The sequence below is a fragment of the Galleria mellonella genome, unplaced genomic scaffold, assembly GCF_026898425.1.
Source record: "Galleria mellonella isolate WM207_F2 unplaced genomic scaffold, CSIRO_AGI_GalMel_v1 utg184, whole genome shotgun sequence".
Taxonomy (NCBI): Eukaryota; Metazoa; Arthropoda; class Insecta; order Lepidoptera; family Pyralidae; genus Galleria; species Galleria mellonella.
In genome coordinates, this window is record NW_026442025.1 from 9471646 (window position 1) to 9499394 (window position 27749).

At 31.0% G+C, this 27749-nt stretch overlaps 1 protein-coding gene across 2 annotated transcripts in view; it reads right to left on the reverse strand.

Moving 5' to 3' along the window:
• Window positions 1-3782: 3782 nt before the first annotated feature.
• The window catches only part of LOC113512099 (head-specific guanylate cyclase), a 155623-nt gene continuing 131656 nt past the window's right edge, over window positions 3783-27749 (reverse strand). For both annotated transcript variants that reach the window (XM_026895876.3, XM_031909222.2), the window contains exons 11-15: window positions 18583-18749; window positions 13425-13568; window positions 11647-11801; window positions 7621-7762; window positions 3783-6374 (exon numbers count right to left, since the gene is read on the reverse strand). In XM_026895876.3, the coding sequence (XP_026751677.1) occupies window positions 6291-6374; window positions 7621-7762; window positions 11647-11801; window positions 13425-13568; window positions 18583-18749 (692 nt within the window). In that variant the 3' untranslated portion in view covers window positions 3783-6290. The remainder of the gene's footprint in view (window positions 6375-7620; window positions 7763-11646; window positions 11802-13424; window positions 13569-18582; window positions 18750-27749) is intronic.

Sequence of the window (27749 nt, forward strand, 5' to 3'; positions counted from 1 at the left end):
ATAGTGTAATTTTCCACTAATTAGACTTATAGATAGATTCGTGTCTATTCATTTATCTCTATTTATTAAGAAGGCCGTGACTTACGCGAGTACATTATAAACAAAGATGGCGCATAATATTTACATATGCATAAAATGTATCAAAAGATAAAGATTAAAGTCTAAAGATTTGGTAATTATCAAAACAGTGCGATCCTTGTGTAGTTTAATCTGTTCGAAATTGAAGAAAAAAAAACGTTCGGTTAAATCGCTTCTAAATCTAAAATCATTTTGTATTCCGGCATCGTCATTTATTTTCGTCTTTATTAAAATAAAATTATCATATTCATTTATATCCATTGGATGATTCTATTTTTCTCGTCTTTTTGAAATGTTATTATCCATCATCATCGTCATCATCTCAGTCATTATCCATCTAATGCTAAACATAGGTCTTCCTTATAGACTACCATAAAGAACAGTCTTAAGTCACCTGCATCTATTGACTCCTTGAAATACAAATCCTCCTCCTCCTCCTCCTAATGAGGAGTAATAATCCTCCTCGTTCTCCATTTAATGAGGATCGTCCTACACTGCGTTTGCCCGTACGGGATCGCCATTTAAGAACCTTACTTCCCCATAGGTTATCGGTTCTCCGAGCAATGTGACCAGCCCATTGTCACTTCAGTTTGCTTATCCTTCGGACTATGTTGGTCGCTTTAGTTCTTTTATGGATATTTTTATTTAGGATTCTGTCACGCGAAGAAATTCCGAGCATAGTCCTCTCTATGGCTAACTGAGATATTTGAAGCTTTTGTATACTACTATTATTTATTGTATATTATTTTATTATAAATAAGTGTAACATTATTATAAATATATTACGAAAGATTTATTCTCAACAATGTATTTCACGGTGTGTATCTATTATCTGAGTCTGTAATAATAACTTTGTTGGGTTATTGTACCATTGTTTTAGTTAGATAAGCAGCCAAATCCAAGTTTCATCGAGATTACTAACTATTAACACAATGAATGATCAAAAACAATTCTTTAATAAAAACAATCTTATTAGATTTAATCTTAAAGGATAACGATGAATAAGAAAGCTAATGTGGCAATGGGCTAGTCACATAACTCGAAGAACCTATAACGGAAGGGGAAGAAAATTTCTTAAGTGGCGACCCGATCAAACGGAATGTAGGATGATCTCCACTAGATGGAGTGATGTATTGCAGAAGATTAGTGGATGCAGGTGGCTCAGAACTGTCCTATATGACAGTATATGAGAAAGGCGTATGTTCAGCAGTGGACAGACAGCTGTTATAATGATGTTGAAAAAACAATAAAATAAAGGAATAATTTTTCTTTGGAATTCTTACTTGCATTGTGATCAAACCAAAATAAATGTTAATTAGACATCAAATCAGTGATTATTTCTTGTAATTATTCATATTTAAAATAAGTTTACTATTGTAATCTTATGGAGGAAACAATAAAAAGTATCTATCTTATATCTACGAATATCTATCAAATATATGTGTTAACGTAACGTTCATTAGTCGTTCATTTGATGTAATTTCAATTTGATTACAATTCGATTCCATTAAAAGTCAGCCCGCATATTAAATAGACGTCAAAAAACGTCAATTTGACGTGTATGGAACGTCAAAATTGAGCCTGTATTTTTTTAACTAAACTAACTTCAGATCGCACCGATTTGATCAAATCTTCACAATATGAAAATTAGAGAGAGAGCTTAATCTACTGAGTATCTAATATATAGGTACTAATATATATATATTTACCTTTGATGTAACATGAACATGAATAATTCTACATATACACAACAACTTTTCTATTTGTATTAAATTTTAATTAATTTTATAATGCTTATTTTGTAAGTAAACACATAGATATTTTTATACGTGGCATATTTAGTAATATTAGCAATTTTTAAATAACTTTTTGTCTTTTTTTTTTAATTTTTTATTAAAATAACAGTGGATAAAATAAACGAATACACAAAAATACAAATTGCCGTGCGGTCCCAGGTGTGCACAGAATGGACCACACTTTCATTTCCCGTGGATGTCGTAAGCGACTAAAGGTTTAATGGTCGTGGGACGGGCAACAGCGTTCCTCCTAAAATATCACCAAAGATTAACTGCAGTTGCCAATCCGCATGCCAAGCGTAGCAACTGCTGATATACACCTCAATAAGGGGAGGCCTATGTTCGGGAATGGAGGATTGTCATATATATATATATATATATATATATATATATATATATATATATATATATATATATATATATATATATATATATATATATATATATATAATTATATCTAGATATGATCTTGGAAGTATTAAAACATATATATAGATTATAAGTAAGAAGCAATATAATAATTCGAGTAGCACAGAACGAATTTAGTGAGAGAAATATGGAAACATAGCTCTTTCAGTTATATCTACATAATATGATCTTGGAATTGATATAATAACAACATATATATTACAGAGTGGGTAGTCAGTTTGTCCATGCGAAAAGAGATTAAAATTATATGTTCTGTGTAGATATTAAAGAAACTAAGACACGAAAATGAGTCCGAATATTCGAAATTTCATTTCATGGTAGACCCCCTGATTTTAACGCCGACCGACTAGATACAATCTCATTATAACAATGACTAGATGAGAATGCATGTAACCTATGCGATATGTGCCACGAATTCTTAAAGCATAGCATAACGAACCTTACATTAATAAATATTAGGCTTAATTTAATGTTACGCTAACGCTAAATCACAACACTGCAAAATTTAAACAATTTGAAGTGGAATGTACGATGTTGCCATAAATATATTAAAATTCGTTGGTACAAAATGTGGACATAAAGCCGATACATCAAACCATCTGAAATTTACGCCATTCAAACAATTTTGATCGATCAGTTGAACCACAGAGTTGAAAATAGAGCAGCCAAATTAAATAATAATAGTAAATTGAAGCGACTAAGAAATTCACTGCAAATATGTTGGCAACGAGGATACATTTTTATATTCTGGCAACGTAGAGGTACTATATTACAAACTTTTCGCTTTTATCAAGTAGATGCTTACTCCTTAAAAATTCCCACCACCTCTTGTGCTATAATGCGTGTTCTTTTTTATTACAGACTTCCAAACTTTCTTTGACATACTTATTCTCGTATTTTTCTATATAAAATACTTTATAATTTTCATTGTATACTATATATTTTGCATCTATTTCATTACAAAGACGTTACTAAATGGTTTTGGCGCCAAAGTTTGCTTCTTATCATTCAGATAAATATTGACGCTGCAATAGAACTCACGTACCATCTTAACTCTCGCGTTCAACAATAAACATAATTGCATTTACTTGTCTACGGATATCTCCTATCCCATAAAAGCTATATCGGATAATCTGTTATGTAAATACAAAATTCTCAATAAATTAATGTTCAATTTGATATGGATTGATATAATGTTACATTTCTGTACCTTACATATGTAACTATTTATTACATATGTGAAACGTATTACTAAGTGGATAGATTTATATACATACTCAAGTTCGTAATACAATAGATTATATTACGAACTTGAGTATGTAACTAACTTCAACTAATAGGTTTCACTTTAAAGCGATTCTCAAAAGAATCTCAGTTCATCGATATATGTATTTTATGCGATGTTTTCGTCAAGTTTAAATCGATTTTAGTAATTGTCTTTTGCTACTGATACTTTTTTCTACTATAATTTAATTATAATTTTAGAAAATAATCTAGTCGTAATAATGACAGTTCTATCATTCAACTCTGTGATATAAGTGTATTTATATCGAATAAGCCTAAATAAACATCATTCATAATATGTTTATATTATCATTGATTGATGTATCTTTTATATAGATATAGGTACCAATACATTATATTAATATTTATGTATACATAATATATAATATAATACTAAATATAACATGGGTAATTTGGGAATTTAAAATCTAGAGGAATCTACTTATATTTCAGCAATGTTAAAAAATATTATTCATTTACGGTTTAAACAGAATAAACTAAATTTAAATATAAATTGAACTTATTGATAAATGAAAAATAATATTTAACATTTAGTGGTGTTTATATTGATTTATATTACAATAAAAATATAATAATAATAGATTACATCTGAGAAAATTTGAGTTTATATTATTTTAAATAAATAATAAAAATAATACTTTTAGGAAATTAATAATATATTTTTGTTGTAAAATAATATGTTTAATTCCAATTATTAAAGAAAAAACAATTACTAATATAAAAAAAAATCACACAGATGAAAATCAGACAGAATGTATTTAGTAATTAAAAACATTATATCATTCCAATAAGAGAAAAAAAGTATTAGTTCCGATTTGTCAGTAATTCTGATGAAATATCCTAAATATATATTATTTATTTTATATTTATTTCACTAAATTACTAAAGTACGCAGTAAGCACAGTAACTATTTTAGAACTTACGCTTTTTTCGTGTATATCAGAAACATTATATACATAGATTCTTTATTACCATATAAATAATTCACAAAAAATACTTATACTATTAAGTAATTTAATATATTATCCAGTATATTAAGTACTTTATTACATTTACTATTAATTATTTATTCTTTATAAATGTTTTACCAAATTTTCATTTATAAACAATAAATAACAGGAAATAAATTTTTACTTTTTTATAGTATAGCAAAATTACTTCTAACAAGTCATACTTTATCCCGTTTATAATTATATTAAATATATAGTTTCCAATAATAATATAATAATAATGTATATATTAATTTAATTAAATGAAAATAATCAAGCGAAATAATTATATTTTATATATACATATTAGGAAATGTCTTTTATTACTTTATACATATTTACTAAGAGATTTTTTAACTCTATTTTAGCAGCAATATCTTAAAAAAGTTCCCTTAGAAAGAAATTGGTATTTCGCTAATTTTCCTCATAGCACAAGTAATCTTAATTTAGTTTTTAATTTACATTCTGTTCATTAGAAAAATGCGACCACTTCGATTAACTTGGTCGGTTTGTTTTGTTAAGAGAAAAGATTACGCAGAAAGTAATCAGAAAGGATTTACTTTCGTCCGAGTCGAAGAATAATATTTTTTATATCTGCTTTTCTTTCTAAAAGCCTTTCATCAATATTATTGCTAGATATATTTTTAAATCTACAGCGTTCCGTTATAGCTATGTAAGTCGTAATTATCCCAGGTTTCAACTTTATATACATTTCTTATATAACCAATATTGTAAAGCTTCACATAGATCACTATAAATTATCTATAAGAGATTTTGATTCGGTAAGTTTTTTATGAAAGATGATATATTAAGTATGTACATCATATTTGTGGTACCTAGTACAATTAGGAATGCTATATTATTTAAGTTAGCATTTTTTTTTTCATGTATAAAGTATTTGTGTTGTAAGCATGATCTAACTAAATTGAATATGAGATCTGAAACAAGAGAATCTATTGTGTTTTATCGAAATTAAGATTCGTATTTGACTAACGAATAGTATATTTTGTGAGATAATTAAAAAAGAATACTAATAATAACTACCATAAAATAATTACTTAGTTTTTCAGTTATCATACTTTAAACTGGTTTAAATTTAATCTGAATTTAACTAACGTTTATTATTTATAAATATAAAGAAAAAAAGTACCTAATATTTTTAATATACTATAAAAGAAAATATGAGTAAATTTAAGAACCAAATTCAACGAGTCAATAAGTTCAAATAGCTCCTACAGTACGTTTCTCCATACATGATGACACCAAAATCAATATCTAAAATTCCAACGTCATTTTTGTAGTTGGATCAATGTTATTTGGGTAAAGCTTTTCAGTTTCACAAATAGTCGAATTTTAGATTACTATAAACATCCTTATAATAATATTACATTTTGTATATTATAACATCTATCAAGTTTAATTTAGAATCCAGAATTGTCTACACTCTGTCGTATTCTTATTTAAAGAATAAAAAGACATCGCTTGATCTTCTCTCGAGTGTTTTAAAAAATATCTAAAATAAGAGTATTAAACACGAAAAATAAACATTTTGATGAGCAAAGTTTTCAAATCAACAGTTTACAAAGCAATTAAGATAAGTATTTATAATGCCAACGATGTTCCCTCTGACTTTAGGTTCGCAGTTGTGACGAAAAAATTATTAAATCTAAACATCGTCTTTTTGTACCGTCGACTAAGTAGGTTCTTCGCTATCCACTTCACCCGGTTTCGCTTGGCCGATCCCGAAATCTTTTAATGCGTCTTGTATATGTTTCACCTGTCGAGAAAAGTTTTTGCTACAACGACACTGTGGTAATATCGAAAATCCTGTCTTATATTTAAATAATTAATGATTGTGTCCTATAAAAAAATAGACTTCAATTGTTATAAAACCAGTTACTTTGGTTTAAAAATTAAATAATAGAACCGATTTTGATAAAATTTCAATGGGGCTTATCTGTAAGTATATTCTTTTAGATACAGAATTGTCCAAATCGATGTAGAACTGACGAAATTATGAGGTAACAAAGTAAAAAAAAATACACCCAAATTGAGAACCTTCTTCTTTTTGAAGTCGGTTAAAAATAACATTACATTTAATTACATCCCATCCAAATGAAGCGGTGATCAACTCTTCAATTATGTAAACGTAAAAAATTACTTTTTTTAATTCAAATTTTGAATGAATATTTTTGAAAGAAAGAAGCGTTATTAAATTCAATTATTTAGCTCTATATTACATACTAGCAATACTACCTGGCTTTGCACGGTTTTTTTTTAAATAAAATACAGCCAATGTTACTCACTGATAACGTAATTTAAAATCACTTAATGTTCTTTGTGTTTTTCCATACAAACAAAAACCAAAATTTTTAATTCTCTATAAATTAAGATCTTAAGATATTTAGTTAATTTTAAACACATATTTTAAATACACGATCGGGACTTAACGCGATGGATAACCTTTGCAGGTAATTTTTTTTATGCAACTTAGAATGGCAAACAAGCTGACGACCCACCTGATGAAAAGTGGTAACCGTCGCCTATAGACATGAGGAGTACCATGGACATAACAGAGTATACTATTTCGATCATGATACCCCGCATGCGTTGCCATTCCTTAAGAATCAGGTGTTATTCCTCTGTACCCTGTAAATTCACGCCATATCCCACCCTTCAAACCGAAACACAGCCATGCAAACACAACTGCTTCACGGTAGAAACACGAATGGGACAGAGGTGTCCAAGCAAATGACTTTTGTACAAAGTCTCCCTCTGGTAAATAAACGTTGCCAATCAAGAAGCAGATATGTAGGTACCTACAATTTACTTGCAAATATTATTCATCGCGTTAAGTCTTTAATATTTTATATTTTTATTTGAGGTTGTGTATTTAAGTTGTCTAATTTTGAATCCAAACTAATCTTATAAAAAGACAACAAAAAAGATGATTTCACTGTTAGGATTTCAACAATATTTGTTATTTTGTATATGTATGCTAATTTCAGGAAAAACTGACTCACCTGCGACGCCTCAGGGTCTGTACCCGGATGCTTGTACTTGTGTAGGAAGTAACAAGTCCCCGGTATATCCTTAGGGAAGGAATTTGGTAGGCACGATCTATCCCTGGGCTCCATCTCGAATCCCGGGAATTTTATTAACCATCTGCAAGAAAGGTTCGCATTACAAAACTATTTTTATTTAATAATATAAATAAAATAGTATTCGAATCGATTTAAAAATCAGATAATATTTTTTATGAAATTTAATATGGCGGTCGAGCTGACGGCCTACTTGATGGAAAACGTTTACCATCGCATATTGATATACACAGCACCATGAACATCATAAGACACACTGTGATGTCGATGGTACCCGTCATGCATTTCTATTCCTGAAGACTAGTGTAGTACTGTAGTAACTAAAGGAATTGTTATATGAGTTGGGATATGGTATGTTGGGATGGCTTAGATTCATCTTCATGGCAGTTTATGGAGAAGTCTTATAACAATAATGGACAATGAACAGCTGAAATGATGTTGATGATGACAGTATTTAAAATAGGGCAAATTCAAACTTATGATGAATTTTTGTATGATTTAAGGCCTGATATTAATGAGAGTTGTTGTGACATTTTTTTCTGTGATAAAAAAAATAAGAATACAGTATATTTCTACTATGTTTTAACGCCAGAATATCCTTAGAAATGATTAAAGGATCTGCATAATACATCAGTGTGAGAGAAGGAAAATTGATATTAAAAACCTTTACGAAACCGTCTGGCGAGAGTAGTAATAATAGGCCATCCTCCCTTATGGGACGTTAATGGGTTTATAAAATAAGGTACCTTAGTAGATCACATATGTAGGTATAAGTTACGATCTCCATAGTGTGAGGTTCCAGGTTCGATTCCCGGTTGGGATACTTTAGAAAACGAACTTTGTAAATTTGTAAAATTGTGTTGGAAAATTGTTGCCTTAGATATTAATTATATAGTGCCTCATAATAATGGATATTTTAGCCTGATGATCAAGCGAATGGTGTTAATTTAAGTATCTATACGGCTCTTTTTAATACTGATATTGCTTTCATTGTAAAAATATATATTATAGTTTAAATATAAAATATATATATACATGTATATGATTTATATAATATATAGTTTAAATAAAGAGATAGAGGCGTATAAAAATAAACGATTATTACTTTCTGATATGTCTCTCTGTCACAAATAGAATGATTGAGCTCAATCCATTAGAGAAAAAAATATTTGAAATAACAGAAACAGGACAAATCAGTGTTTTCGTTGATATATCGCCAAACGTTTCATTTGATATATGAGGTATTTTAGTTCAGATAATATAAAGTACGGTATGAAGTTTTAATAGCAAATAATAGAATTTATGTATGTAATGTAAAAACAAAACAAAAACTAAACTGCGAAAACAGATATTAATTTTATTTTAATTAAATTTTTGATTAATTTTATTTTACAACAAAAAGAGTTTCGATTAGAAACTCCTTTTGTTATAGAATAAAATCAATTTTTGTTCAAGTAAATAAATAGATAGATAGATAATTTATTTGCATTGCTTACAGCACACAAATAACAATACAAGTATACACATAATACAGACATACACAATAAAAAGAGATAAAAGAATGAAAAACAAAAAAAGCAAAATATATAAAACAATAAGTTTTTTTTTTTTTTTTTATAGAACTTAGAATGGCAAACAAGCTGACGGCCCACCTGATGGAAAGTGGTAATCAACAATAAGTTCCTTCATGCGTGTGCCATACTAACACAAAATGGTCAAACTCAGTTTATTACTTTGTGCTCAAAAGAGCAAAACACTATACAAGCTCTTTTAATTCGTCAGTTTTATTAATCTACTTCTAGGCTTCGCAATATCACCATCTGCTGAGAAGAACTCGCAAGAAACTTAACACTTACTCTTTTTAATATACTTATGTACAAGATAATTTTACGTTTTTGTTACTGTAACTGTAGTTAGAACTAATTTCTATTTATATGTATTATTTAGTTAATTATTAATTGTTACGTTGCACGGTCAATTAATTTTTCTATTATTCCTGTCTACGGTTGACTGGTAAATAACTGTATACGGTATTAAGTCCGCCATTTACACTTTCTTGGTATATTTAATTTTAATAAATAAACATAAAATTTCATAATCATTTATAAATAGTAAATATTAGTAGACTAGTCTCTACAAACATCACTCGTTCACGAGTGTAACGAATAAGTTGGCTGTCATTACGCGCAACCATATTTTAAGCAGCTGAACGACTCGGCTCACCAAGTTATTTTGTTAATCTGGATCTTATAGAAACTTCGCTTTTACTTTCGATAATTTGTGATGGTAATTTGAAATATTTTACGTTTAATAATACTTCATTTATTGCATCATCTTGATATTGACAACTACTACTCTCATACAGGTTCATATACTGCCTGTTTCGAGACTTCACAATACATAAATAATGGTTTTTTTTTATACAACTTAGAATGGCAAACAAGCTGATGGCCCACCTGATGGAAAGTGGTAACCGTCGCCTATAGACATCAGCAGTACTATGGACATAACAGAGTATACTGTTTCGCCCATGATACCCTCCATGCGTTGCCATTCCTGAGGACTCAGATGTTATTTCTCTGTACCCTGTAAATTCACGCCATATACCACCCTTCAAACCGAAACACAGCCATGCAAACACAACTGCTTCACGGTAGAAACACGAATGGACAGAGGTACCTAAGCAATCAACTTTTGTACAAAGTCTCCCTCTGGTTATAAATACATAAATAATAGATAAATTAAAAAAAAACCGCATAAATGGCTACTAAACAAGTGTTACTATAGTGTTCAAGAATATATACAAAATATAAAAATTCGAAATATAAAATAATGACGCATTATAAAAGATTGAATTTTCTGTATTACAATTAATATTTAAAAATTGACATACGAGTAAGTATTTACATTATTACACAATAAAGAATTATTTTGTCATAACTTTTGTAATCACTGTTGCACGTCAGTAAAGACAAAATGTGTGAAACCATTGTAATATTATCATGTCACCTTATTGTACCACATTTTTAGTAAGAAAAGTCATTCATTCATTCTTTCATTAATTCTCTCATTCGGTCATAATTTTTAAAATCCATTCAAGTGAGTAACTTTATTTATAAATTGATATTTAACTTTAATTGTTATAAATTGTATGGGATTTTTTCAAAATAAAAATCGCTACAGTATATAATGTTAAATCGCTATATTCATTTTTAAATATCCATTCAAATCCCGTCACGTCGCAAAATGATGTTACAAAAATGAACACTTTGTAATATTGTGTTTTAATAAATTACAAAGTAAAATACAACAAGAATGGACCGACTCGGGAGGGCTATGGGAGGATCTGTAAGCTTTGAAATTAACAAACGGAGGATTTTCTAACGTTTCACAATGGCGAAGTTTTGACTTACGGCTATTTTCTCCATTTTTATTCTTATTTTTCAAATTAGCAGAAGTATGGCTACAATGCAGGTCACTTCCTTATTTTACCTTTTTGGTGATTTTTTGTCAAATTATGTACATGGATAATATAGTGTAAAATTACCTCTTTAGGTTAAAAAAATTGTAATTATTACTAGATTTGAGATTTATACAATTTTGCCAATAATCAATAATTAATAGAAGAAACGTGAAAATTTGTAATGATAATTGGAAGAATGGATGGACAGATAGTTTTATGCAAAAACTACTTTACGAATTTAAATGAAATTTACGGGAAACTTAGTACATAGGATACTTTACATATTGATTTACGAGGGTGAAGCCGCGGGATAAAGCTAGTTTTACAATATATCTTTGAAAAATAATGTTTTAAGTAGATGTATATAAGTTAAAGTAATAAGTTTGTGTAACTTATTAACAAAATATTCAGCTTCGTTTGCAAGCATCATGTTATTAAAATATTATTCCTTGTAAATGTACATATACATGAAGAGTTAAACTTACTCATAGGTGGTAGGACTGACGTTGATCTTCAATGGTTCAGAGCCGGATTCAAATTTGTTGGCGAGAGTGACGTTGTGCCCAAACAAACAGTACTTGAGCATTGTCTTGCCAACAACACCCGCTAACACTGTCCCAGTGTGCAGACCGATACGCATCTGTTTAAAAAAAGAGTATTATCAAATAACTATTCGGCAAGTGAAGTAGAGTGCCCCGTGGTCCCGTCATAGAATGGACCAAAAATGTTATAAAAAGCGAATAAAGGAATTTAATTTAATAGAGGAGAGATGGACAGTAGAAGAGGGTAGAAGAAACAGAAGAGGACTCTTAAAACATCATCAACTACGGTTGCCAATCCGATTACCAAACGTGACAACTATTGATAAAACCCGCTATAGTGGGAGGCTTATGTTCAGCAGGGGATAGTTAATGGCTTATATGATGATTCAGCAAGAGGTGACAAACTCATATATTGGTAGACATGTTTTCCTTATTAAACACATGAGAAAAAACAAGACTCTGGAAGTTTTTGGTCGTTAAAATTTAGTTGGTACATTTTTTATGCAAATACAAACGGCAACCAAGCTGACAGATCACCTGGTGGAAAGTGGTTATATTAACACCGTAATTATCATAGAATACACTGTCATATACATGGCACTTCTCATACGTTTCTATTTTCGAGGATTAAGACTTTCTGTCTTCATATCCTGTAATATCACTGCCATATTCCACCCTTCAAACCAAAACATTACCATACAAGTACAGCTTTTTGATGGTAGATGCACATGTAGATGACTTTTGTACAAAGTAACAACATTATAAACAATTTCCGTTTAAACTTAATCTTGTTGGTTACTCTGTTTGAGTCACAGATTGCTATTTGTTCTTCTATTACAATTAATTGTTATATATAGGAATATTTTATGTATTTATTTATGCATATATTTATTTATATAATGTATTATGTGTATGTTTATATTAGTCCAATTATGTTTATATTATATGAATATATCAAGTATTTCTTTATTTTTCTTTTATTCAATAATGCACCGCCTACTTATTTCTCAGTTTGTCCAATGGTTGACACCAGTCAACCGTCCGGTATTAAATCCGCCAAATGTACATAGAATTTTACAGTGAATTAAAATTTAAATAAATAAAACAATTTATATCATAAATGGAATAATAGGATTCTGTTTGTTTTTTTTAGGAGACTGTATAAAAGTAGTCTGCTTGGGTATCTCTATGTCCCATTCGTGTTTCCGTCGAGAAAAAAATATTTTTGTATTCGATTTGAAAGGTAGAATATGGTAGCGAAATTATAGACTACACAAGAAATGTATCATCGGCATCACAATGTCTTCTAAGATATTCATGACGCTGTTCATATTTATAGATGGCGGTAGCCGCTTTCCATCAAGTGAGCAGCTTGTATGTCATACTAAATTACATAAAAAATTCTAATTTAATCACACAAAGCTGCGAGTTTTAACTACTAACATTAGTAGGGTTCATCATCGTCATCATCTTACTACCCTTATCTCAGTTACTTGAGGTTGACGTAATTTCTTTTCATTCATATTACACAAAGATTTGGCTTTTGGATTTACGGTCTACCACCTTTATGACAACAACCCACTCTGGAAATATATTTGTTGGTAGTATCTGCTATCTACGGTATGGAGAAAAGGATTGAGAAGGAAGCAGGGCTTTTCGAGCAAAGGAAGTTAGTAAAAAAGGGATAAACTAATATTAATAGGATTGTTATTACTAAATACCTTAATAGGATTTCCCTCATGCGTGAGGTGTTCCGCGCATGTTTCGACCATACGTAGCGCCATCCAAGCAATTTGAGGAGCATGCGTTTCTATTTTCTTATGTAAACCGCTAGCAACGCAGTATGCATCGCCTATCGTTTCCACCTGTTGACAATATAATATTTTAATAATACATTATTATATTAGAAACTATAATGATCAATTTTACATCGAAGAAAGAACTGTAGACGCACATTTATGAGTAAGAGACGAGTTATGAAAGTGCTTTTTGTACTTTAGACATTAAATAGTAAGGACATCCACACAAAAGATGTATGTAAAAATAAAGGCAAATAACACTTGATTTTCTTGGATAAACAATGGTTACGAACAGATATGACATTTAAAATTTTATATCCACATTTCGGTCACCTCGTGAGCCAGGTCGAGATATTTTCTCTTTTTCTCAGTTTCGGCTTGCACGAGGTTCTCGTCATGTGGTATGTTGACACTTTTTATTATTATTATTTTTTACCATTCAAGGAGTTTGAAGAGAAAAAGAGCATATAAACTCAGCACTCACAAAAAACAGTCTATTCACTATTCTCATGGAAATACTTTTACTAGATATGTTGTAAAACTTCAGTCAGATACGAACTACCGCTATTTCAAGTGGTTTCAAAGGACGACGCTTGGGTTCCTAAGGGATTTTGTTTCAAGGCTGACTAAGTAGGTAACACAAATAACGTCTGTATTATGATAACTAAGTTCTGCATTAGATTTAGTTCTTTCGACGAATATTATAGAAGAGAAATTGTTTGTTGGAATTAAGGATCCGGTGAAAATAGTTTTTTTTTTTTTTTACTATTTCTAAAACTGTATTTAAGATGATTAAAATATACTGTTTTAAAAATATTACATCCTATAACACACATATAAAAGCAATCGGGGTCTATTCTGACATTTCTTTAAATACTTTGATAGTTTCGGAAATTATTCTTTTATGGACCATCATAAATTTATAATAATTTTTACAATTTATTAGAAAATTAATTCATTTTGATCTTTACAATAAAGATTTTGCTATGATGTTACATTGAAATTTTAATTTTAGAAATAGGATAAAAGAAATGGTGTATAAGAATCGACCTCATTACTTTAAAATGTTTTATTGCTGTATATAAACGATCTCTATCAGCCTACCTTTGAATAGAGGTAATTTATTACCCACTTAACAAATAAAACATATTTATGTTTCGTGTTCGTATTTACTATAATAAATTATTTTCTAATGAATCAACGTTCGATCGAGTTACTAAATATATAAATATTTAATAACTTGATTGCAATGTATAAAAAATTATTTAGGGAATATGTAAATATCAATATGTTACAGTTAATGTTTACGTCTTATTACTTTTTTGCTATTATCATAATCATCTTCATCATTTTAGCCATTATCCGTCCACTGCTGGACATAGGCCTCCCCCTTAGTTTCCCATAGAAAATGGTCCTGAGACACCTGCATCCACTAACTTCCTGCAATGCATTTGAGGTCGTCACTCCATCTAGTTTTGTTTTGTTCTGAAAAGTTCTTTATTTATCATAAATGATTACAAATATAATAAATTCCAGTGTACATAAGCCTAGAATTTACAATCGACCATAAATCGCTTGGCGAGTAACTCCATCTAGTGGGGAGGGGATCGTCCCATACTGTATTTGCCCGCACGGGGTCGCTACTCAAGAACCTTTCTTCTCCATCGATTGTCGGTTCTTCGAGCTATATGACTAGCCCATTACCACTTTTTACTAGTATATGTATATTGAGCTGTTCACAGCTGAAAATAGATCTTCTTCATAAGGAGAGGTTCTGCCATTAGTAGCTGCCACACTTGGCAGGTGAGCAACCTCAGTCAAGCGTTGATGACATTTTAAAGGACCTCGTTGCCCATGCCTAAATCATTAAGCTTCCTTAGTTGTCTCGTACGACACCTATGGGAAAGGAATTGGCGGCCCATTCTATAACGGCTCTATACGACTTATCTGTGTATAATAGTTATTAGTAAAAACTTTATTGGTTTCTTATTATTTAATGTATTATTTTTATGAGAATTGTACTGTCTGTTTTCCAAATAAAGTAAAATAGAGTAATAACAGTTTACTTGAAAATATTGTGAAATTATAAAATCATTATTATTATTAACATTTATTACTTGTATATGCACTTGAGACATTTTAAAGCAAATCATGATATATCCAAGTATCTCAACTTATATGAAAAAAGATACTTATAAACAAAAAAAGGTTTAAAATTTTTAGTTAAAGGAAATTTTTATTATTTTTATTTTTAATACATAAACTCAAAAAATTCTTAACCAATTTTAAAAAAAAATCTTTCGTTTATAGAAAACTACATTATCATCAACCAAAATGGAGTTAAAGGAAATTTTTATTATTTTTTTTTTCAAAAAACATCCAATTTTAAAAAAAAACCGTGCAAAATGGATTTTTTTTTTCAAAAAACCGTGCGAACTCGGGGCGGTTTCTAGTTTTAAATATACAAATATTTAGTTATCTCGTTTTCTTAATTACATGAAATCTATTGTTACACGCAATAAGCCCATTAAGTTTTGAATACCACGCTTTGTTGTAGTACAGCCATTTGTTTGAATTATACGGTATAATCTTTACATTGTTTCGAAAAGTCTTTCCTGTCCTAAATTATGTGCATTAACATTTTATTACTTAGCAAATAATTATTATGCAGTAATATTTTTATATCTACGTATATTGTTTATATATATATATATATATATATATATATATATATATATATATATATATATATATATATATATATATATATATATATATATATATATATATATGCCCTTGATCTCTCATTTGGTGATAATTTAAGACCATTATCTCTCGATTACGTTCTCTTAGTCGCCTTTTGTCGTAAAAGGTGACGACGACCATTCCTTTTGAAAAGGAAGGGGTTGCCCATTCTATGCTGGAACTCTACAACGAGTAACAAACTATAATCAGGTGTTATTATTATATTTTGCTTCAAATAAATACATAAAAAGAAATTCATTGCCATTAAAATTATATGTAAAAAAATCTTGGAAGCTTTAAAAGGTTGATGCATCATTATTTATTTTCCTCGTATTTATATTTTCCAATCCAACAGAATATATTTCCACTTCATTTTGCCTATCGAATTTTTGACGTGACATGACGCCGTCATTCTGTTTCCGTGTACATAAGTTATTTTTATGGATAAATTCAGAATGGATTTCTTTCGTAGTAAAATCTGAAGAAAAAATACAATCAGACTCCGTAACGTCATAACCTAATAAGCTTTCCGCTTTACCTGTAGACGGCTGAAGCACTAAAGATGACCGGTATTCTATTCAGTCCTTCTAATCCTGGGTCTTAATGGATGATAATGGAATGGTAACTCCGTCTGCGCTATCGGTATACACTGTCGGGGCACCAGTGAGTGGTAATAAGTGAACCAGATCAGGATGGTTTCCAAGGGAAACCGCTCAGTGGTCGACTTGATTATATTGCTAGCAATGGGGATTAACGTCCTTATTACTAACAATCCCCTTCCGCCCTACTAATCCTAGTTGTTACTAATGATAAATAATAGACCTATTGGGAGTAATATACTTACAAAATAAAAAATACAGGGTAAAAATTAAATCATCAGCAGTGCGTAAAATTAACGACGCTTCGAGGAATTTCGAAAATCAAAAATTCTAAAACCATAAAAAAATTTGAGTCTCTTATACTAAATTCAACAACTGACTATACTTTGTTAATATTGGAAGCTCAAAATTTTTTGCCGTCTTTTCACCGATGTTTCTTCGGTGAAAATGTCCGTTTTGCTGGTAGAAACTTTCTTCAAACAAGAAAAAACAATTTCGGATATAAATGTCCTTTAACGACTATTAACAATATCGATAATTTTTTTTCCGTTTTGTCTTTCCTTCTGTCTGAAATGGAAAAATATGCCTATTAAAGAATGGAACGAAGCCCGCTTTCATCACACTCACACGTGCGTGTACATACGTTATTTGTTTACATAGAAGTGACAGCTTGCCGCCGTTTTTATATGAAGTATTTGAAATTTCATTATATGTACCAGAGGGAGACTTTGTACAAAAGTCAATTGCTTGTGTACCTCTGTCCTATTCGTGTTTCTACCGTGAAGAAGTTGTGTTTGCATGGCTGTGTTTCGGTTTGAAGGGTGGGATATGGCGTGAATTTACAGGGTACAGAGGAATGACATCTGAGTTCTTAGGAATGGCAACGCATGGTATCATGGGCAAAACAGTATACTCTGTTATGTCCATGGTACTGCTCATGTCTATAGGCGACGGTTATCACTTTCCATCAGATGGGCCGTCAGCTTGTTTGCCATTCTAAGTTGTATAAAAAAATATATTATGTTCAGCAAGATTCGGATATTTCGGTTTCTAAGTTGTATAAAAAAATATGTTCAGCAAGACAACTCAAAATTTTGGTAGGTGATATAATTAAAAAAAAAATCACAAAACCAAACAATATACATACAGTCCGAAGAATAGGATAAGTATCAGTAAGTATATGTTGAAGAAGAAATAGCCCAAAGAGGCCTATGTTCAGCGGTGGAAAATTAACTGCTTAAATAAGTGTACCTATACAGCGATCATGCATTAAAAATTCTTCAATCTATACACCATTTTATCACAACCTTTGTATCAAGCCTTTGTTCCATTTTCTGAGGCTGATAGGTCTAAAACATTTTTTGCTACATTATACGGCTCATATACAGATTGTAATGAAAATACCTCTAAAAGTTGACTGAGAGAGTGTCATATTGAGTCGATCTTTTACACTGTTTAATTTAATAAATAAATAAATCGTCGCGAAGTAAAAGCATAGAATGGGCCATCCTTTTCTTTCTCGTATATATCATAAGACTAAGGGAATTCAGTGGTCGAGGGATAGGTAGCAGATCCTATTTTAGACATCGCCAAAGCTCAAATCCGTTTGCCAAATTGCTTCTTAAGTGTGATAAATACTAGCAAATCCCTTAATAGGGAGAGAGCCCTTTATTCAGCAGTGGGCAAATAACGGCTGGTATGTTGATGAAATAAATATTATGGTACATTATTCTCACCTTATACACATCCAGCTCTTCACAGAATATGTCAAATACTGAATACAAGTCTTCCAGCATATCGATGACCATCATGGGCGTTGCAGTAGCGCAGATGGATGTGAAACCAACGATGTCGCTGAACAACATTGTGACGTCATCGTGGCTTTTGGCTTCTATCTTCTCACCTTTGGGAAAAGAAAGAGGTTGTTAGTAATGGGTTTTAATTGCTAGCATTGTTAGGGTTTTTACATTTACGCATTTATCGTGATAAATTCTTTTTGTATTCATCATGATAGGCTTACTGACCTAGCTTTATCCTGACCTATCATCCCTCAATAGAGTCCCTCCAAAGTATACTGGTAGCTCAGGTGGGGTTATTCTTTCATTTTCACTTATTAAAAAACGTCGATCACAGATATATGTAGATGAAAACAGACCCAGCCAGTCTGTTCCAATTCAGTTCAAGGGTAAGACAATCATGGTATTAATTAAAGAGAACTTACTGACAATAAACCCTTACCAGTAAAACCCCAGATTACGAGTCTAAATTCGGACGAAACAAAAATAACTGTATATCATTTGCCATTTTTCATCAAGTTTGGTAATTTAATACACAATTAACAAAACAAAATAATCTAAAAGACAGCGATGAGCTTGCTTTGGTAATTTGGCTTAAAAATTTAAATGAATCGATGTGTTTGTTGATGAAATTTAAATAGATTTACACAACAGATAGAATAAATCTTGTATTGATTATGGTGTGTTGTTTTTTTGAATTAAAAACATTAAATAGTATTGTATTAACAAATTACTATCGCTTTATTACCCTCCCACCGCTATTGAAATTTCAGCAAATTCATTTGCAGTAGATACTCATAATTATAAAAAGAATCTTTATTCCAAATTTGACGTCTACGCCGCTGGGATTAGACGTGAAATATATGATCTAAACTGCTGATTTTAGATCATATTATATATTGTTGAATCAGTTTGTTTATCAGTAAGCACTAGTACTTTAAATAAAAGGTTTTTTTTTGATGGGTGAAAATGGTATGGTAACCCCGCCTGCGCTAACGAGATACGCTGGCGGAGCACCAGTGAAGGGTGATTGATGAGAATGAAAACAGGCCAGTTAGCCCATCATGATGAATTCATCAGGAATTAACCATGATGGGAATCTCACTCTCCATTACCAACAATCCCTTTCCCCCCTTTATATAAAAGGTTGATATAAATTTTATATTATATCTTATTATATAAATAATCTATAACTGTACATTTGTTTCATTAAATCCGAAAATACTCCGCTCCTCCTGGACTGCTATAGTATTTATTACTTATACTATTCCTGGATTGCTGAACAAATGAAATGCTTCCGTCGTGTCACAACTAAAACTTGCTTACAACAGCTGTTATCCATCTGCTAGTACCGAGTATTTATATATTTTGGCAACATCGTTCAAAGAAATGACACAGCCTTGAGAAGCTGAAGATAATACAAGTGAAGAGAAATAGACCAAAGGCCTTAATTCAAAGTACTGTTGCTAAAGATTGAGAGATTTCAGTGAATGTATTCATCAATCTTTGCCGTCGTGTCAGCATAGAATAGGCTACCCCCTTTTTTTGTCGTGGGTCTTAAAATATCTCCAAATCCTAACTGCAGTTACTAATCCGCCGGCCAAGCGTAGCAACTACGGGAAAACCTCTCAAGGGCGAAACTTATATTCATCAATAGTGAAAGGCCAATATGATGATGATGATGATCCATCTATGTATTACAACATTATGATGAACGGAGAAAAGCCGTGAAAAGTCAGGACCATCAGAAATTAATGGCCGAAATACAGGGAAATTGTTTACTTTTTTTTTCTGTTTAATTTATATTTACATGCCCAGCCATATATTTAAATTTAAATTTCATTTATCACAAACTCTCGAACAATTAACGTTTGTTCAACGCCCGCTTTGTCCGAGCGTTTTAGGCTTAGCATAGGGGATTTGGCGTTCAGCTTAACGTATTATAGGGACTGTGGTCCAAACTTGTTTGTTGGGTACTGAATATATGTAAAATATCTTGAAGCTTTATGTTAATAAAACATTAGATGAATAATTTTAATGTAGTATTTCGTAACAGTATCTTGTAAAGATAGACTGGATAATAATACTTTTATTCTTCAACAAAGTGTGATTGAAATAGATCTCCTTCATAAAAATCCTCTCATTCATAAAAACTAAAATTGTTTTGTCACTTTTTCAAACTGGAAATTTAACTCAAAAGAAAGAGGCAAAATAGTCCAACAGCAAAATCAGGTTTATAAGAGGTTAGATGTTTATGAATAAGGGAGTAAATATTTTTTTCTCAAACATGCTTGGAAATGTGAGCATTATTTTGACAATCCTCTTCGAGATAAATCAAAATTGCCGTACTGGCTAGATACATGCGGGCAGCGGCCGGCAAAAGTTGTATGAAAATCCATATCTGTCGTATTTTGCGGTCAGATATATTACTATGTAAACACATATCTGTCCTGTAATTTAAAAATGGAATGACCTTTTACACGAAACATGGCTACCAAGGAGGGAACTAACAAAAGTTTTTATTTAAATTTCGAAATGTTTTGCAAATAGAAAGCTGGTTAGTGAAAAAAAAAACAAAGGAACAAGGCGCGTGAAAAATTATTATTGTTCGTTATTCGTCATTGAACTTAAAAAAAAATGAGTTTTTGATTTCTGCGCATTTTTTGAGAAAAGTACTATACAAGCCTTGACCACAACTAGGCATTGATGGACTCACGTATGTGTGCCTCGGCTGCGCCTCGGCCCACATTTGCACGTTCGTCCATCAATGCATATTAAAATTTCTGTTTTGCCAAAGGTTGAAATGAAATGAAAATGCTATATAGTATTAAGTCCGCCTTTTGTACCAGACATTTTTTTTTGTAATGTGGTCAATAAAGCATAAATAAATAAATAAATAAAATGCCCCAGTTGCTGGCCGCTGCAGTAATCTACTATTTCTTTAAAGATCTTTAAAGGCCTCTTTTGAGTATTTATCAGATACATATTCATATAATATGTATGTCCTTACACGTCAAACGATGGGTGAACTCCACACTCGATTGTGAAATATAATAACTGTAACAGATAGCTGTGTCAAATTAAATATAATTGTCAGTGTGTAATCAATGATCGATGATGAAAACACACCGAGAGAGTAATTTGACTATAGAAAGTAATATGTTGTATACGTTAATTTTGAGTTTAGGGCCGTTAAATAGAGCTAAAATATTCACGTTAATATCAAGGTATTCGTTCATAAGAGAACTTAATAAAAACTTGAGATATTTTCTATATACTCCTGTCTGTATACTCCTCATGAATTGTCATTCCTAAGAACTATAGCGTTATGCGTCTATACTTAGTAATCACTATCATATCACACTTTTCAAACTAAAAACATAGCTATACAAGCCCAGCAGCTTCATGGCAGAAATACAGATGAAACAGAGGTACCCGTGCATAAGACTTTTGTAAAAAGTCTTCCTCTGATGAAATGATCAATGATGAAACATGCAACATAGCTTGCAACCATCTCATTAAAAGTTTGTTAACAACATACGTGTTGTTACAGTAATCAACACCGAAAGTTAGTCGGAAATTTAAATTGAGAAAATTTGTTTTCGACTGAGAGACAGATCGGTGGATATGCCCACGTTAGAATAAAAAATAATCTTTGTGTTTCTCTTAAACTAGCGATACGGCGCGGCTTCGTACAAGTAGATAGATTATTATATGATAAATTTTTTTCAAAATTATATATATGTATATAGCCCATATTACACAGTGTTGTAATGTAATTTTCTATAAATGAAATAATTTTTTAAGTCAGTAGAGTTTTACAGTTTATACATTACAAACATATAAATAATCAAATCTTTGAGTGTTGGCAGCACACACATACGTATACTAATGGTAACAGAATTAAATAAAATAATTGTAATCAAATAACCAGCAAATTTTTCCTGTTTTTAATCTATTATTGCATATCTTCTCGGTATTTGTTTTCAATTTTTTATGTATGTTTTTATTTATAATGGCGTGTGGTCTGTATATAAATATATACTTTTCGAAATAATGTAAAGATTCTTAATATAATAATAATAATAATAGAATATTCAAAACTTAATGGGCTTATTGCGTGTAACAATAGATTTCATGTTATTAAGAAAACGAGATAACTAAATATTTGGTATATTTAAAACTAGAACCCGCCCCGACTTATTATATATATATATATATATACATGGTTAAATAAATAATAAATTTACGTCAATTACTGTTCCCTTTTGATTATTTCAACTGACATTTAATGAAATAGCTCTGTACAATACTAAAATAGAATTTCTCTAATTTCTTGAATTATAATTAATCAAAATTGATGGAGAGAGGGTATTCAGTAATTAATTGGAGATCAGGATTCAATATGTCTCCAAACTATGTCTTAGAATGCCGTTCTATTGATTCTAATAGGGATATCTGTAATCGAAATCTCAATTATGAGAATGAGAAATTAAAGGAAATTTAAGATTGTGTAAATACACGTTTGTGTGTGTGTGTGTGTGTGTGTGTGTGTGTGTGTGTGTGTGTGTGTGTTTAGTAATAAATAACTCTACTAACGTATGTAATAATGACGGGACTACACGCATATATACCATACATATTAATATATATAAAATATATAGATAAAGATAGATAGATAGATACTCTTACATAAAAAATACAACCTAATTGAGAACCTACTTCTTTTAGAAGTCGGTTAAAAAACAATCGGAACTCCTTTACACAGTCAGTTAAAAATACGGGTACATAAAAATACAAAAGACGGTCTTATTGCTAGGGCGATCTCTTACAGACAACCTTTGGTTAAAGGAGAACAGATAGAAATGGGCAGGTGGCGCAAGAGTGAATTAATAATTTTTCGTGCATAAAATACAAAAACTTGTAATGCACAATAATATATATATATATATATAATTTATTTGATTATATATATATATATATATATATATATATATATATATATATATGTATATATATATATATATATACATAAATAACATACACATATAAATACATACATAGCACACACAAGGAAATATGACAAATCTAGTCCTTAATTATATATTATAATTTAGAATAAATTACTTTCAAATTATTCTCATAATACGAGTAATTTTATTAAAATCAATTTAGTAGTCAAAATTTTTAAATAAAAAATTTAAGTAGAACAAATAAAGTGTAGCTGCAGCAGGTTGCAGAGAGCTATTTTATTCAAGAGAACTAAAATATTTAAACATAACCCGCTAAGAATTGTTCTGTACGACTTACACAGTCGAGCTAAAAGTTGCTTTCATGGAACAAAAACCTTCTGGAACAAAAACTTCATGCATTTTTCGAGGATACAATCGGATTGTGACATTTAATTAGCTCACAAGTACAAAGAAATAGAATTGTAACTTTTTCTTTCATTTACTCGAATCGCCTCTTTCTTTAACTGATATCAACTTGGCTCTTAATTATCAAGATTCTTTACTAGTATATTAATTATAAATATAAATGAAAGATGTTTAAAAAACTGATATCCAAAATATACAATCACCTATCTAAACATATTAAAAGCTTAGAAAATAAACAATTTTACGTAACGTTAAAAGAGTAAGCCACTCTTTGAGAAATGTTTTTATAATTTAAAAAAATATTTTAATAATGAATCATAAGAAAAGGATATTAAAATTGTTTATTGTAATATATTTTGATTAAGGGGGAAAGGGATTGTTAGTAATGGAGACTGAGAATCCCATTGCTAGCAATATACTCAACCAGGTCGACCTCCTCGCGGTTCCCCCTGGAAGCTATTCCTGAAGAATTTATCATGATAGGCTAACTGGCCTGTTGTCATTCTTATCTATCACCCTTCACTGGTGCTCTGCCAGCGTATCCCGTTAGTGCAGGCGGGGTTACCATACCATTTTCACCCATAAAAAAAAAAGTATGATTGCCAACCCGCCTGTCCAAGCGCGGTAACCACTGACAACTTCCCCTTATGGGGAGGGCCTATGTCCAGCACTGTACATTTGACGGCTGATTCAAAAATATATATATATATATATATATATATATATATATATATATATATATATATACCATACTACTTACCTATTAACCAACAGTATGCACAATAAAGAATTAATTCATTCCTTCAATAAGAGCAACAAAAGCCAAAATAATCACTTTTGTGATTTTTGTCTCTATATTCCGACATCACGTAATAAAAATTGCTCGAAATGCTATGCGGTTTTCAGAAATACATTTCTGAATATATTCTTTAAAATCTAGAGTATATTTTACCTCTATGCACCATCTAGAAGTGGTATTCAGAAGGAGGCACGGTACATGTATAGATTATTCGGGAGATGGTATGATACGTGCATAGCTTAGTTGGTGCCTTTATTATTTTTTATGGCATATAGCTAGCAATAGAGCCTCGAATTAAACAAAATTATCTTAATTATTTTCTAATAAATTCGTCACGATAAGCCAATTTTCCTAACTGATCCTCGCTAATACTTCGCAAGCATTCATCAACAAGCAATAGCGCAGGCAGAGTTACCATTCCATTATCATTAAAAAGAATCACCTATTTTATAATGTGTTCGAACGTGAAGCAACATTGTGTCTGTTCTCGAATTTAAATATTCAAACTCACGTGATTGTCATGAAATCGTGGATGGTGCTCATAAAATCAAATATGGAAGCAAAGGTCATAAAGATGGCAGCATATGACTGTTGACCGTTTAAAATGTACGAATAAACTTAAATTGTATGGAACATTTATTTATATATGTATGCGCTACTCTCACTTTGAAAAGGATCGTTTGTAATGGGCTTTAAAAGACCTATTGCTAGCATTTTTCTATTAATGATAATGCCGCCCGCGCTAACGGTATATGCTGGCGGGACACCAGTGGAGGACGATAGGTGAGAATGAAAAGATAGATCATTTAACTTATCGTGACGAATACACCTGGGTTTCAGCATGATGATTTCCAGGGGGGACTAAATGGAGGTCGACAGGACAGGGTATATTGCTAGCAATGGGACTGATATAAACATTAGTAACAATCCATTTTCTCCTTCCCCTCTATTGTAAGTATGATACCCTATCAGGTCGAGGTTTATCCACACGATTCTCTCCGGAAATTGTAATGGTTAATTGTTGATAAATTCATTACAGGCCACCTAACCTGTTTTCATTTTTACCTATCATCCTTCACTGGTGCCCCCCGCCAGAGTATACCGATAGCGCGCGAGGGGTCACATTTTCTTTGTCATAAAAAATAAAAGTACAGTTATAAATATTCACTGTAATATATATATTGTATAGACTGTTTTGATATATTAAACTCAAATTGTATCTTGCGGCTTTACCCGCGTAATACAACTAGTGTTTAATATAAGTTAAATTTATTAGCTAAATTAGGATATAAACATTTTGTATACTAATTTCGTTCAAATCTATTTAGCAATTTTTACGTGAAAATGTAACAAACATTCATCCATCTATCTATCGTACCAACTTTCGCATTTATAATATTATGTCCACATGGGAGATATGTCCGCCTGACCTGAATAAATTGATCAGAATAAAAGAAAGCCCATGTCCATCACTACCTCAAATATAATATACCAAAATGCATAGATGCCAAATGTTATTTCTTTCGCTATAAACCGTCAAAGGTAATAAAACAACCAAATAAACAAATTCATTTTCACATTTAAAATAAACCTACGTAAGGATACACGATGGGTATTATCATAATTGGATTTTTCAAACGAAATATAAAACAGAATATAAAATTAACAAAATAAATTAGAAATACATATATTATAAACACAATACAAGTAAGGTTTTAAATTACTGTACTAAAAGGGCAGAAATATTTTATAAATCTTGGCGCAACTCGTAACTTCTAGAAGTTTTATGTTGTTCTGTAAGTCATCTAAACATTATCTAACTTCAAACGAGATAGTTCCGTTGCTAAGATAGTCTCGTACTGCTGTTCTAACAAGTTTAACGAAGTAGTATTTTAAATTTTCACATTTTAAATTTTGGATTTTATACTAGAGGGAGACTTTGTTCAAAAGTCGTTTGCTTGAGTACCTCTGTCCTATTCGTGATTCAACCGTGAAGTAGTTGTGTTTGCATGGCTGTGTTTCAGTTTGAAGGGTGGGATATGGTAGTGAATTAACAGGTCACAGAGGAATAACACCTAAGTCCTCAAAAACGGCAACGCGTGGAAGATATCATTTGGCGAAGCAGTATACTATGTTACGCCCATGGTACTGCTCATGTCTATAGGCGATGGTTACTACTTTCCATCAGGTGGGCTGTCAGCTTTTTTGCCATTTTAAGTTGCGTAGAAAAAACAAACTAAATGATATTTTATAAAAATTAGATGATTGATTATTTGATTAAAATTAAATTGTTTAATTCCGCTACCATTAGTACTCGTATGCGTGCAACTGCCAACACTTCGAGTGTAGGCAGTCGAAGATTGATTACTATTATTATTATCAGAAGTTCTACAACTTTCCATATAAGCATTTGGCAACTAAACTGACGTAAAATTAACACTAGGCTCTAAACAGCGTTTTATTAATTTGCCTGAAGATACCTCGTTTAGACGTAAAAGACGTGTCACAAAACGTGCGTGGACTAAATAAAACAGTCAAAGATTAATGGTTATTATATATTATTATTAGTGGTCTATCTAATGTTGATATTCTAGTAATTGAGATTTTTACGCAACTTAGAATGACAAATAAGAAAAGTGGCAACCGTCACGTATAAACATATCCCGCTGCACAATAACAAGTTATTGAGCAGCGGGATCAGCTTCAAGAACTAATAAGTAGCTTTCATCAATGTAGTGACACTCATGAGCAAGCCTTGAGGCGTATCACTGAATTGGAACTTGAGTTAAAGCAGGCATATTCTAAAATCAATGATCTAGACACAAGATTGGAATCTCGACAAAGTAATGAGATTAGTAATTTATATGAGGAACTTATTAGTGTTGACTGTGTGCCTCCTTCTACTACAGTTCCATGCACCCATCCTGTTG